At 39.6% G+C, this 13,354-nt stretch overlaps 3 protein-coding genes across 3 annotated transcripts in view; all 3 read left to right on the forward strand.

Annotated features, from left to right (window-relative positions):
• Positions 1–84: 84 nt before the first annotated feature.
• Positions 85–4,576, forward strand: LOC131884803 (lactosylceramide 4-alpha-galactosyltransferase-like). The gene is made up of 3 exons (XM_059232689.1): positions 85–967; positions 3,573–3,733; positions 4,308–4,576. The coding sequence occupies exons 1-3, from the start codon at positions 248–250 to the stop codon at positions 4,513–4,515; spliced, it is 1,089 nt and encodes a 362-aa protein (XP_059088672.1). The 5' UTR covers positions 85–247; the 3' UTR covers positions 4,516–4,576.
• Positions 4,577–4,680: 104 nt separating this feature from the next.
• On the forward strand, positions 4,681–6,527 carry LOC131880674 (uronyl 2-sulfotransferase-like). The gene is made up of 3 exons (XM_059227361.1): positions 4,681–4,833; positions 5,372–5,887; positions 6,019–6,527. The coding sequence occupies exons 1-3, from the start codon at positions 4,738–4,740 to the stop codon at positions 6,490–6,492; spliced, it is 1,086 nt and encodes a 361-aa protein (XP_059083344.1). The 5' UTR covers positions 4,681–4,737; the 3' UTR covers positions 6,493–6,527.
• Positions 6,528–6,561: 34 nt separating this feature from the next.
• LOC131880659 (netrin receptor UNC5C-like) overlaps positions 6,562–13,354 on the forward strand; it is a 42,548-nt gene continuing 35,755 nt past the window's right edge. Inside the window, exon 1 of the mRNA XM_059227350.1 lies at positions 6,562–6,697. Coding sequence (XP_059083333.1) covers positions 6,685–6,697 — 13 coding nt within the window. The 5' untranslated portion in view covers positions 6,562–6,684. The remainder of the gene's footprint in view (positions 6,698–13,354) is intronic.

Genomic DNA, 13,354 nt, shown 5'->3' on the forward strand with positions numbered 1-13,354 from the left:
TGCATTATGGTGTTTCTGCCAAACATTAAAAATAGTATGTAGACAATAGGAGCAAAAAATGTGCTTTTTATCCATGAACATGTCCATGCGTATCAACTGTAGTCATATACCAAATAATGCAAGCAGTAAGTATGTAATGGTTTCGAAGTGGAACAACATTTGTCACGAAAAGCACAAGTGTCTCTCAATAACTGTCAGTTTTCATCCCGATTATGTAAAGCAAGCTTAATGAAAAGGCGATGGAGCAATGCTAAACGTTGAAAACGAAAGTCCATTATCTAAAGACATTATGCGAGTCAAGTCCTTCTTCCCCATCTACGCGTGCAAACAAGTGTCCGCGACCGCCATTGGCCTCTACTTCATCTGTTCCACGTTCACTTTCCTGACAATGGATAAACGAGCTTATGGAAGAAAACCACCCTCTTTACGGTCCAAGAATCTGACCTCTAGCATTGAAGTTGAGCCTTTCCAGGAAAGTCTTGTTGATATCAACGAGACCGTATTCTTCCTGGAGACCCAAGAGTCATTGGACGAATTGGACCGATCCCTTATGTGTGCAGTGGAAAGTTATCATGGGGCGAATCCCTTTGACTCGATCGTTGTTTTGATTAATGGAGGTGGATCTATTCCGATTGTTCCAGATTACCTCAAAGATGTGAGTCAGATTCAGTTTAGACATTTGAGCTTTGCTCACTTTCTCGAAGCATCTCCTTTGGGAGAGTTGTGGAACAGTCCAAAATGGAAAGAAACCATCTACCCGTTGAACCATATGAGTGACTTACTTCGAGTGGTTATTTTGCACAAGTTTGGTGGGACATACATAGATTCGGATTTGATCGCTTTAAAGGCTTTTCCCAGGCTGGCCAACAACAATGTTATTGTGGGAGTGGAAACGGAAAAAGTGGGCAGTGCGTATATGAAATTTGGGAAAAATCACGCATTTCTCGAACAAGCAATAGTGGAATTGGTAAGAGATCATAGGATATTTTTGTGAGGTTGAGTGAAACAACTTGACAAAAGTTGAGTTTAATTCATATTTTCAAATTCAATTTTTAACACTTGAGGCTTGACATCGTTGTATTACACACCACAGGAGGAAAACTAGTATGTTTAATAACCTCCACCAATGCCTCGAATCATTGGATCTAATTTCATAATCAGTGTCAAATTAAGTGGCAAACCTTTTTACTGTCCCCATGAGTGCCTTTTGGTGTGCTATTGTTATCTCACTTTTACCTCCGTTTTAAGAGTCTGAAATATTCTATGTATTATATCGTGCACCTTTAAATGTTTCTCCATAATGAGACTATCTCAAATAATAGAATGAATAATAGAATTGTAAGAAAGGAACGCAAAAGACGTTTCCACGTTGGCGTCATCGATTTCAGAAGCTTTCACAATCCACAGGTCACAGGAGGGCCCATTCCCAGTAGCAGTATGGAAGTCTGCAAAAAGGGGGTCGCTCTCTTAAAAAAATGACTCGATTGAAAAGCTTAGGGCCTTGGTCAAGGGATGGCTAAGCTAAATTATTTCTCATTTGTTTTGATATTAGATTTTCCGGGGTGTGGGCCATAAGTGCTCGGACACGGCTTTAAAAATCATTTAGCTCAGTGATTAAGAAAGATATTTAAAAAATGATTTCGGGGTTTTCTTGGCATATCTAGCTACATTTTTCTATTCAACAGCTGATCTTACTGTGTTTGAAAACAATGATGGAAAAAAATCCACGAAAAAATAACTTTTCGGATCGAGTCAGCGACATTGCCAGGAGCACCGTTTAGAGGGCCAATAACACATATAATGCCGTTGGCAACTTCAGTGACTGCCCAAAGTAAAAAAAAAATCGACTTCCAGTGCTCTGGATCAAGGACAACGTGAATGGCACCCAGTATAGCCGGATTCTTGGTGCAAAGGTCATCCCGGCCCTTAACAGCCACTAGGGCGCCGGGAACTGAGTGTTCCTTGTCACACTTCTGATATCACTCAGAATTATCTGGAGTTAAATTTAAGCTCCAATAGATTCTGGCCCGAAGAATTTTCCCCCTCCCTCATCCTCGAACCTGAATTCATTGGAATTCTTGATCTGGACGCAAATTGAGGAGAAGGTCTTCAGAGTCTTCCACCCAAAGGTGGACTCCCTCATCATGGCCGTGAATGTCAAGGGGGCCGCCCTGTCCGACCAGGCCATCATAAAGGCGTTCAAGTCCTTCTGGAGGCGGTTGGAGGGTTCATTGCTGCCAATGTGGGGGTGTTAGATAAATAAATTACTCTAAACTGCAGGGTGATTCCCTGGCTACTGAAGGTGTGATAAAAACGATTTTGCAATTGATACCATTGGAAAGCTGAATAACAGGGCTTTCGGAAGGTAAGCGTGGTTTTTAAGGCTATTCTTGTCTCACCTACAGTGGCTAGAGAATCATTGTGATTGTCTACTTGTCATCTGATTTTAATACTATTTTAACACTATTGTTCTCCAAATCGTCCTTGATGAAGTGGCTAGCGAGATTTGTCGGAGGACTTATGGCACACCTGGTACACTATTGATTCATTTAAAGAGCAATATGTATTTCTTGAATATAAGAATCGAGCTCAGATTGGAGCCATTAGAAAAAGTTAGCCTGAACAAGTTCTGCGTTTCTTTGGCTTGCTTGCGCGCCTGCCTGCCTGCTTGCCTGAACCTTTTTTTGCCTTGCAGAAAGTAGTGGCACACAGTTGATATATTTCCTGGTTAAGTGTTTGCTCAAATGCCTAGACATCTAGATATGTCTTTCTTTGTCAAAGAGACAAAAGGAATAACTTTTGTGAAATACACATATTTAAAAGTAGCTCAGATAAGTGGGCTAAATCACTTAAAGCTCATTAAAATGTATCATTGTCACAAACGTAGCCAATCAGTATTAAACATACTCTTAGTAATGTATTGACGTAACATTTCATAAACTTCTATTTAGAACATGCTTAGTTATTACAACTTAAAGGTTGCGTTTTAAGCCTTAAAATATCGATAAATGGCCTAATTGTGTTTCCAGTTATTCCCAAGAAATATGATTGTCTTTTTCAATGACACAAAAAGAAATAATATTTCTCCATTTTCTTTAAGATTTCTTTAAAGGCTAAAAGTAGCAAAAAATGTCGCTTAAAACTTACAAACATATAAAATTGCCTTTCATTTTCGTTAAGTGCCAAAAGCTGCACTATCCTATTAAGTACTTAAAATATTTGGACGATAAATGAGCCAGTTTAATTTTTTTGACGTACTAGCGATGTTTTTATTCTACGTTCATAGAATTTTGTCAAAGTTCAAGATTAGGCTTGATTAAAGTTGCGATTGACAATAAGGAAAAACTCCCCATAGGCAATGTGCAGCTAGATTTTCATGATTTCTGTTTATCTTGAAAAAATGAAATACAAATCAATATCTTATGTAAAGAATTATCCTCTACAATAAGAGGTGACACCTGTACAATGGCAAGAACTTTCTCCCAAAAGTGTTTGCCCTCTTTTGTGATGTTATTTTTGTGACTAGACTTATTTGCCTTGCTCGAAAATATTTTCTTTTCCACCCATTTCAGAGAGAACACTTCGATGGGTCAAATTGGGGAGCAAATGGACCACTTCTTCTTACACGGGTGGCAACTCAAAAATGTGGCCCATTAAAGATTGAATCAACGGGTCAAAAATGCAACGATTTTGAAATCTTGCCCTCATATTTTACATATCCTTTCAAAGCCAGGTAAATCAAGACATTAGCAGGAAGGTGATGATATTATCACAACCTAGGATTTTCCTTTTGCCCTTTAAAGATGAACAAAACAACAAAAGTTTTAGAATAAGTTTGCTTTCATTGTATCAAAAGATCAAATTGAATTTGTTTGGAGAGTCGTGATTACAACTCACTGAACGAGATTGAATGTTCGCTTGGTAAATCAAGTAGAAGTGATGAAGCCAATCTATTTTTGCCTCCCACGTTCCTTTTTACACTTGTTGCAATCATCAAGATTGTGATGCAACAATTAAGTCAAGGTACATACATTCAAGCATACCTCGAAATCTTTAAATATGATCAGTTAAAAACGAAGAGGGACGAGAAACATCAAGCAGGGTTGTCAACTTTGGCATAATACAAATTTTTCTCAATGCATCATGGAACGAGTGAGAATTATCTTCACTCAATAAATGATTTTTGCCCAACTTTTCAAACAAAATCTTTTACCGAATTGCATTTTTTTCCAAAGAAAATCTTTTACCGAATTGCAATTTTTCTCTGTTGAATGAGACTTCTGCTTTATTTTATTTGCTGGCTTTAGAGACTGGAAGACCTTTTTCGATTCATCCCAACAACAGACAGTCAGGGAGAAAACTGCCCACAGTTACATGGTTCATTATTTCTCGGGCATGAGGAGAAAAGAAGGCCTAGACCCGTCACCATTGGACCCAGAGCTTCCACTACATCAACTATACCAGGCCCATTGTCCCAAAACTTGGAATCATTTCAAAGCCACTGTTTCTGAGTGATTGTAATTTAGTATTGTGCGATACTTTGTAAATAAATTTGAATAAAATCGTTGACTTGAAAGTGAATGGTTTTACTTCATGTTACTTAAAGGAGATCATAAAAATCATGTCACAGTTGTCGAGTTGCTGAAAAAGGTGTTTGTGTTTGGTAAAGCTGGCACATTGGTATATCATTCTGAGGCTTTGAATTGAGTTTGTTGTTCATAATATTTAAAACTAGTCATGGGATCATTGAAGACGCTTGGGGGTTTATTGGTGTTCACGTCACTAATCATATGGAATCATTATTCGCAAACATCATCCAACCAAGTCTTTCCGGTATGGCTTTGTTTAAGGGTGCATATTTCTGGCAAATAGAAAGGTCTTTTTTGTCCCAAAAATGTCAAAAAGAGTGATAGTGGCAAATACATTGGCTTTTCAGCCCAAAAAGTCAAATGATATGGCAAATGAAATTATAAAAATCGCTGAATATCATGAAAGTAGAAACTAATCAGCTTAAAGTTCGGCTGATTCATTATAGTCCTCATGGATTAGGGGGTTTAAGTATTGATAAATTTTGCACTTGATCAGCCACCTTACATTGAAATGAAATATTATGGTACAATGCCAGAGCTTGCAAACCAACCCTTGAAAATCAGTAACATCTTTGGTACTTTTAGGAATGGGAAACTTTTTAAATCTATTAAATACAATTTAAAGAGGTTCGATATAAAGGGTGTTGATTTTGAGACAAAAACGCGAGAGGGTTTCCCTTTTTAACCAAATGTCTCTCTGATCTCTCTCTTGGGCCTAAAAACCTATTTGCTTTGATATGATGACAAACGTTAGTAAAATCATTTGCTGGTTTATTATTCAGTTCGACAATTATTCAGTATGGTCTGAACCGCATTGGAGCATCTTAGATATTGAGGTCAAGAATGATTTTCAAAATGTTCATCCGGACCTGACAAGTTTGAATCCCAGACCGGAACTGATTATCCCGTACGAATATGAGCCAACCGAGACCATTAATACAAGTATTCTCATCTTCAATAAAAACCGCAAGAGTGGATCTTCAACCGTGAGAAATTGGATCAAGGTTTTAGCCCCCAAAAATCGGTTCCACATGATCAAGAGTGGCCAAACCAGATTGCCCAACTTTCCCTACTCTATGTCTATTGGCAGGGAACAGGAATTTGTGGACCAAATCAAACGATCCCCGAGGCCATTAGTTTTTATGGAACATTTCTACTTCGTGGACTTTCGACGGTATGATCCACAATTGAACCCCACTTGGCTCAACTTGGTCCGAGAACCAATTAGTCGTTTTGCTTCATTATTTTATCATCAGAGAAAGATGAAGATATGGAAAGGCAAACAGAAACCTCCTGAGGTAAGTAAGGAAACATTTCACATTGTCTGAATAATTGTAAAAGAAAAAAAAGAATGCTCGTAATCTTGAATATTTCACTCCAGTAGAAAGTACGGGGAAAATAATTAATGCAATGATCCATTCTTGTTTAGGGATGGTTTCGGAAGAACATATCTGAATGTGTTCTGAACGATGATCCCGAATGTTCCATTAAGAAAGGTTATTACCGCGAGCAACAATTGACTTACTTTTGTGGTAATGCCTTGGAATGTCGAGAGGTGGGTAATCTAAAAGCCTTGGCCTTGGCAAAACTAAATATAGAATCCCATTTCCCTGTGGTTGGAGTCTTGGAACTCTTCAATGAGACCTTAGTTGCTCTTGAGCTCCTTTTACCAAGGTTCTTCCGAGGCATTCGACAGCATTTAGCAACTTCACAATCCCTATTCCAAGCCAATGCCAACCCTCATCCTGATGTGGAACACCAGGCCTTATTGAAGATCCAACGGGTATTGGCATTGGACCAAGATCTCTACGAGTTTGTGAAGCAGAGGTTGACAAAACAGGTGTCTGAATTGTTCCGAAGTAAAAAGCTTTTGAAAAATATATCGACCTCGGTTTCCCCTTAAGCGCTCTGGTGGACCTACTGACAATAGAACCTCATTTAAAACTTGAAAGCCATGCACAAAATCCCACTCAGTCTTCATAGTTCAGCCTCCTTGAAGGCTTCGAAGTGATTTGAGGAATATTCTCAAGGGAATAATTGGCCTCGCTTTTCAGATTTCCTCACTCTAGGAAATGCCTTGGGGGAACTTTCTTCTATGGACAATCAAGGTAGGCATTGTTGAGGGAGATCCTTCAGGTCAGACATGAGCTCACACCTTTCTTGATGTGTACCCGAAATTCGACATTCCTGCTGAACCGCTGCAATTGCAATCTTAAAACAGTTTATTTTACGTCACACAATCAACAGTTCTTCTAACATTTGGATGACTCTCTTTTATGTATACTATAGGCTAGACCGATGAACTGAATGCTCAGATCTGAACCCGTGAATCAGGTACCAGAATCTGGCACAAGAAAATGCAGAGCTTGATTGAAGAGTCTTCATCATCTTCGTTTAAGCTCCAAAGAAGAGAATCTGGGGTGAAGGATTTTGATAATCTATGAAGAGGGTGATAAAAAGGTATAAAAAGAGGGAAGGGAAGAAAGAAATCCGTTCTTGCCTCATTCATCCCCCCCCTCAAGATTTACGAGTACTTTCCAGGCCTCAAAAAAAAGGTACCAATCAGTAAAAGTGTGGCTGAGAACAAGAACTTGGTATCTGGCCATGAATGACAGCGAGCTCTCTTTGTGCCAACTTCCTCCTCTTTGTTTGGTTCATAATGGCGAAGTTAATAGATTTTAGAGGGAGATTTGATTACCATCTCCGTGTCCCTCTGCAAGAACAAGGAGGGAACACAGAGATGAAAACTGGAGGAACAACAACCCCGTCGACCACTCAGCCCTGAATACTATCCAATAAAAGAAGATGGAGATTAAGTAAGCCATAAAGTTATCCCTCCATGTCCCATCCCCCTTGCCCATTGAACTGCGGCAGCATGACCCAATGGAGATCCTCCATAAATTGCCCAATTTGCTCTTGTCTGTACGATTTTCGTTCCGTCCTTCCATTCCTCTGCTGTAACAAACCATATGCTCCTCTACAAATAGGGAACCTAAAGTATTAATGAAATATTGAGCAAATGAATTGACAACCGCAAAGTCTGAGGGCAAAAATTGGAACACACTCTTCGTATTGGAAATACTGAACTCTCGCAAGATGATATCAATGGACGAGCGGTACATGGCGTAGACACCCTCTTCCACCTCGGCACACCCGGAGAGCATCCTCATTGAAGGAAAGTCCCTTCGGTCATAAAATCCATTTTAAGCTCTGTTTGCACTTAAACACCATTGCAGAGCCAAATGCTCGGCCCAGCATGCAAGTAGACAGACATGGGCACACTTCCAAAGATTCTTGCAAACCTCAGAAAAAACGATGGTTTGAAATAGGAACGATGGTTTGAAATAGGACTTCAGGCTCCTGAGAAAAATGTTTAAAAGCAAAGATCAATATGAGGGTTTTCAAAAAAACTTGTTCATAACCATTCATGGTGTAAAATCAAAATGAAGCCTGATTCGGAAGGACTTGTACACTTAATACTATTTTTCAGTTAAGTGTATTTTTGGAATCGAGTATTGAGGTTTTTACGGCTTTAACGTAAATGATCAAGTGTTCGAAATACATTCTATTATGGAAGGAAGTTTCATGTTACAGGTTAAATAATAATTAGAAAAACCATCTCAAATATATCAAATTTTGATCTGCTACTTGTTGGGATAGCGAAAAACTATGAAATATTTTAACGCCCATCTATGCTGCTCAAGATGCTACCCCAATTCAGAACCATCTAGTTGAATTCTGCCTCCACCCTCCCTTGCCTGTCCTACTATGGTTTTTGATGACAAAACTCTCGTGATCTTTTTTTCGAATTTTCTGCTCCCTGCAATCGGAGTACTACTCATCATCCGGATGCAAGGATCGATTCACTTCTCTGGAGCCAATTGATTAGTTTTTGACCAATTGAGCAAATGACCAAGATTTCGTTTTGATAGTCGCCGTGGCCTCGACATTCCGTTCAAGAGACAATGAGAAGTGTCTGCGGTTTATGTTTAGCATTTCCCCAGAGAACAATTCTTGAACGAAGAGAGGCCATCCCCCTGAAGCGGGTTGGACCACCAACCTCTGTGGAGAGCATCAGCTGAATGAAGAGCTCGAAATGGATGTGGAATTTCATTGGGAAGACATCAAGAGAACAACAGACGACGCCTGTGCTAGTTGGCAGCCTTTGTTTCAAACTAGTACGTACTATTGTATAGCTTGGGTTCCCATTTGTTCCCTACTATTTGGGAGTGAGTTTCTGAAAGGCTCTCAGTGGTTTTCCGAGGTTGGTATGTCTTTGAAGGACATGAATATGCCTACCGTTTTAAAGGTCATCTGACGAAGAAGAGATGGAGATGAAAAAGTGCCTCCTCATATTGAAGGAAAAAACGTTAAAAAAAAGAATGTCATTTTCCATGTTCTTTACGCAGAGTTCTGTGGTGAGGTGTATTCGGGTTAATGGCCATGTTTTTGTATTGTAAACTGATTGGTGTTCTTCAAAAACATTTGATCCCGTCTTTTTCCCACAATTTTAAGGCACTATTTTCCATGAAAGGGCGCTTGTACCATCGTAAGAATGAGCCAGATCAATGGTGTCTGAGTTAGCATTGTGAAAGTTAGTCGACATTGCCAACCGGACATTGTTATCTGTCCCACAAGTTCCCTTTCCTTGTTATCAATTTGGTCCCATTCGGGGAACGTTCCTGATTTGGATCTCGTTCTCTTTGTTCCATGACACTAACAGACTGACTGGGAATCCTCCTTCTCATTGATTGGTTCCCATTATCAATTGGAGACATTTCCATCGAACCAGTTGTTACTCGTTGGCATTTTGTCTCCAAAATGAGGCAGTCTCTCATGAGTATTTGGTATGGAAGTCGGGCTCCCTGAAAAATAATAAACCGGGAAGTGACGGCAAAATGTAGAAAGTTCCCAGAAAAACGTCAAGAGATCGCTATAAAAGTTATGACTCACTCTTTCCTCCTTGGAGCACGCTCCCCCAAAAGGAAACCCGTTCAGCCATTGGTTCCATGCGTAAAGAAATTGTTAGCCACCCCATAGAAACATCGTCAGATCCGCTGGAGACGGTTTTAGATGCCAGAACTGGCTTGCGAAGAAGATATACGAACATCCCAAACTGGCTTTTATGCTCGGCTTTTATTATTAAGCCAATGCACAATAAAAGGATATGGGTCGAGCTAGAGGATTAGCTATCAACTCATTGCCATGGGGATGAAGACTAATGAAACACGACATTAATTTGTGGAGGAATAAGCTTGATGATATTACGAATGGCGAGGAACAAGACTAGAAATCAATGCCCGAAATACTCCATTAATGAATGGATGGATCGACAGCAGTATCATCTTGCCAAGACATCGTTGCCGTTGGTTGAAACTAATGTAGTGGCAGTATGATATTTCATGATGCCCATGGTTTCTATCAATTGAGAGACTTTGCTCTGTTCCATGTTCCTTTGGCAAGCTTCGATGTCTCGATGATGGCCAAAGCCGAAAGTCATCGTTCTGCTCCAGAAATTTCCTGACAAAAAGCCAAAACATTTGGAAGGGACTCCAACGGAAGAGGATGAAGAGAGGCTTTCAAACCCATGGAAGGGGAAGGGAAGGAGGAAATAATCATGGTGGTCCATATGCAATGGCAGAGTCCATACACTCAACCACCCTGCATGAGCTAAAGTGGACCACAGGCCTGCTCATACCCACTTTTGTCCCACCCTCTGATTGGTGCTTATTTTTTCGGGCGGATGGCTCAAAAATATACAAATTGAGCACGGGGATGGATTCTATGGAAGTAATTGGCCAGAAAGATGCACATAAAACAAGTCAACAAAGTCAACACACGACCTCTCCTTATAAAGATTGGCCTACATACGGCATGGAACAATATCAAAATGATTCTTGTTTGTGCTTGAAGAGGCTTCAGGGAACAATCATGTGGGTTCAAGGCTCTTCAGTCAGATCCCAATGATGAACAGCACAGAAAAGGAGGCTGGGGTGAAGTCATGAATGAAAGACTTGACCAATAATTAGTTTGCCATTAAAAGAAAAAGAGGCTTTAGGTTTGGCATCACTTGTTTTCACTTCAACTTCCTTTGTTGTCTGTAACTCATCGGCGAATAAGTTTCTCATTTCATTTCACTATTTGTTGTTCATGGACAGGCTTTCTCACCAACTTTCAGCGTACTAGATCAAATGGTCATACCATGGAAGGCACAGCCAACTTATCTTGTTTGGCTTGATCCACAAATAATCCTTCACTGCAGAGACAAGAGGAGGGTCTATTCAATTATTTCGCTTTAACCGATTCTATGATTCATGTCGCAGTGAGGATATTGTGGACACAGAAAGTCGTTGGAGCACATATAAAGATGTCATTGCAAGTTTCCATGCGCTCCATTTCCCTCACTTTGCGAGTGCTTTCCTTCTCTCGTTCTCTCTCGATGTCTCCGTTCTTCCTTCTCCCCTCTCAAAAACAGAGGTTCTGAACGAACTTTCATTACAACCCAAGCACTCTAGGATCTAGTATCTCAAATAAATCTATGGCCCGTCAGTCTTCAGAGTATCCGGAACAAAAAACATAGTGGATAAAAAGCGCCTTGTTTCTCAAAGTTTCATTGTTAGCTGTTCATTGTGAATGGAAACTTTGGAAGAAAGGGGGTTGTTGCTTTGAGGCTGGAACATTATGAACCCACGTTCCATTGTGGCGGTATAAAATGGGACAATTTTCGACGGATCTTTTTTTGACGATTGATAAATTCAAGAATAAAAGGGCGGAAAACCTCACGCATGATTAGACGCTGTTCTCCGTCTCCGTGCCCATTGATCCATGGAACCAGGCAGACTCTCAAAACAATCCTACCCTCCTTTGTGCACAAATTCCATTTCTATGTCTTTATGACTAGGTTTCAATTCACAAAATTTTGGCCCGAATTTCAATAGCAGATAAAGTTTCTATTTAATGGAAAGTTTGCTCATTTCTCACGCAGGATATGGCGTGGAACGCTGAAAAAGTTGAGTTTCAACTTGTTCCAACTTTAGTCATCCCACGAAATGATGATTCCACGTCAGGAACATAAATCTCGGGAGCCCCCAAAACAGTTGTAAAAATATCAAAAATTGAAACCATTCATGTAACTGACAATTCCTCCCCCCTTTGCCCCCCTTCTCTCCCTCAAAAGAACCATAAACCCAGTTCATCGCATAAAACAAGAACAAAAGCCTTTTTTGAGGCCAAACGGAGGACGCCCTAACTCGAAATTCAGAATTGCGCCAGCGGAAATAGTAAAAAATAAGCGTGACTAAAACATTTTAACTCGCACCAAGAGAGCATTTGCGATGCTTTTTCAGAAATTGACTCAAAATGAACGCGATAAGTATATTGTTTCACTGAAGTCAGTCCCTTTTAAGGAAGCTGCAAAGTGTTTGTTAATCAGGTCAAAAAATTATTTCACTCGTGAAAATTTAATTTACATATTTTGGTTGGGGTTTGAGCAAATGCAAACATTTCTAAGCTTTTCATAAAAAGCGTTATTGGTTCAGATGTCCTGCTGAAAGTGCAAATAAGGATGAATTAACATCAGTAATCCATGCTCTGGCTTACTTTTTTTGAAGAAACTTTCATGTGGTAATGATTCAGAGTAGAGATCGATTGCAATATTTTCAACATTGCATCGAGACAACAATGCACCACATATTTTATTGGTGGGCCTCTTCGTATCCAAAACGGCAAAGCTCACTGATCGTAGACCATCGACAGACTCATCTTCTCAAATGCCAGTTCTCTAATCACCCGCTGCTTACTATGCATCATAACTAAGAGATGTGTACTCGAATGTGTCTTTTAAATGCCAAATACCCGTACATATATTTGCTTGGTTGAAATATTGTTTCGTGTGGGAAAATGTTAGAATATGTGGGTTTTGTTTTCAAACCATTTTTTATAGTTTAATGTTATTGAACATGATGATTTTTGAGAACGATTTTGAAACGTGTTTGAACGATATGATGTTTGTGACCTAATTTATACCCAGAGATGGCCAAAGATCTTTTAGCCAATTTCAGCATCGGCTCAGGAATTAATTTTTCAGTCTGTGAGACGTTTCGCTCGATTTATGTAAAAATCTCTCATACTGAACGAGAGATTTGAGCCCAAAACTATGCTTAATGAACTCACGAGACATGTTCAAAGCTTTGTAGTAAACAATACATAAAATTCGAGGTTTCGGCCTGTTTTTGGTCCGCAACATCAGCTTTTCAAAGCATAACTTTGAAGCGAACCACATTGTACTCGTAAGAAAAAAAAATGACCTGCCTTTAATTGAAGAGATCTACATTTCTCATTTTATTACTTTAATTCGAAAAATTGTTCAGAGTTTCTATGACCAAGAGCATTCCGATGTAGCTGGAAGCTTGTTCAAAGTACATCTTTCCAGAAGTTCGTGCATAGGTATAGTTTTGCGAGTACGCGTTAAAGCAGGACGACTGTTTATATATTTGAGAGTCGAAGTGGATTATTGTCCTTTTTTCATCAAAGTCAAATTGACCAATTTGCAAACTCCCCTAGAGTCAAAAGATTCTTTGAAACAATGGCTCAGTCCTACGGTCTTCTTCAGCAACAACATGGCCCTTTGGTAGAATCTTTTTTTTTGAGCATATTTAAGCCCACGTTCCCACTTGTAGGGAGACAAAAATTGCTTCCAAATGCACAATTGGACCATAACAAAGATCTACCATGAAGATAAGGATTGCTGGGGGTGTAGTAGTTTT

Source organism: Tigriopus californicus, chromosome 1 (genome assembly GCF_007210705.1).
Source record: "Tigriopus californicus strain San Diego chromosome 1, Tcal_SD_v2.1, whole genome shotgun sequence".
In the NCBI taxonomy this organism is placed as follows: Eukaryota; Metazoa; Arthropoda; class Copepoda; order Harpacticoida; family Harpacticidae; genus Tigriopus; species Tigriopus californicus.

Bases quoted from the DNA above. Each gene is read 5' to 3' on its own strand.
- LOC131884803 (XM_059232689.1), top strand. From the start codon at position 248: ATGCTAAACGTTGAAAACGAAAGTCCATTATCTAAAGACATTATGCGA. The intron at 968-3,572 runs GTAAGAGATCAT...CACCCATTTCAG, and splicing joins AACAAGCAATAGTGGAATTG to AGAGAACACTTCGATGGGTC. The intron at 3,734-4,307 runs GTAAATCAAGAC...TGCTGGCTTTAG, and splicing joins ACATATCCTTTCAAAGCCAG to AGACTGGAAGACCTTTTTCG.
- LOC131880674 (XM_059227361.1), top strand. From the start codon at position 4,738: ATGGGATCATTGAAGACGCTTGGGGGTTTATTGGTGTTCACGTCACTA. The intron at 4,834-5,371 runs GTATGGCTTTGT...TTTATTATTCAG, and splicing joins CATCCAACCAAGTCTTTCCG to TTCGACAATTATTCAGTATG. The intron at 5,888-6,018 runs GTAAGTAAGGAA...ATTCTTGTTTAG, and splicing joins GCAAACAGAAACCTCCTGAG to GGATGGTTTCGGAAGAACAT.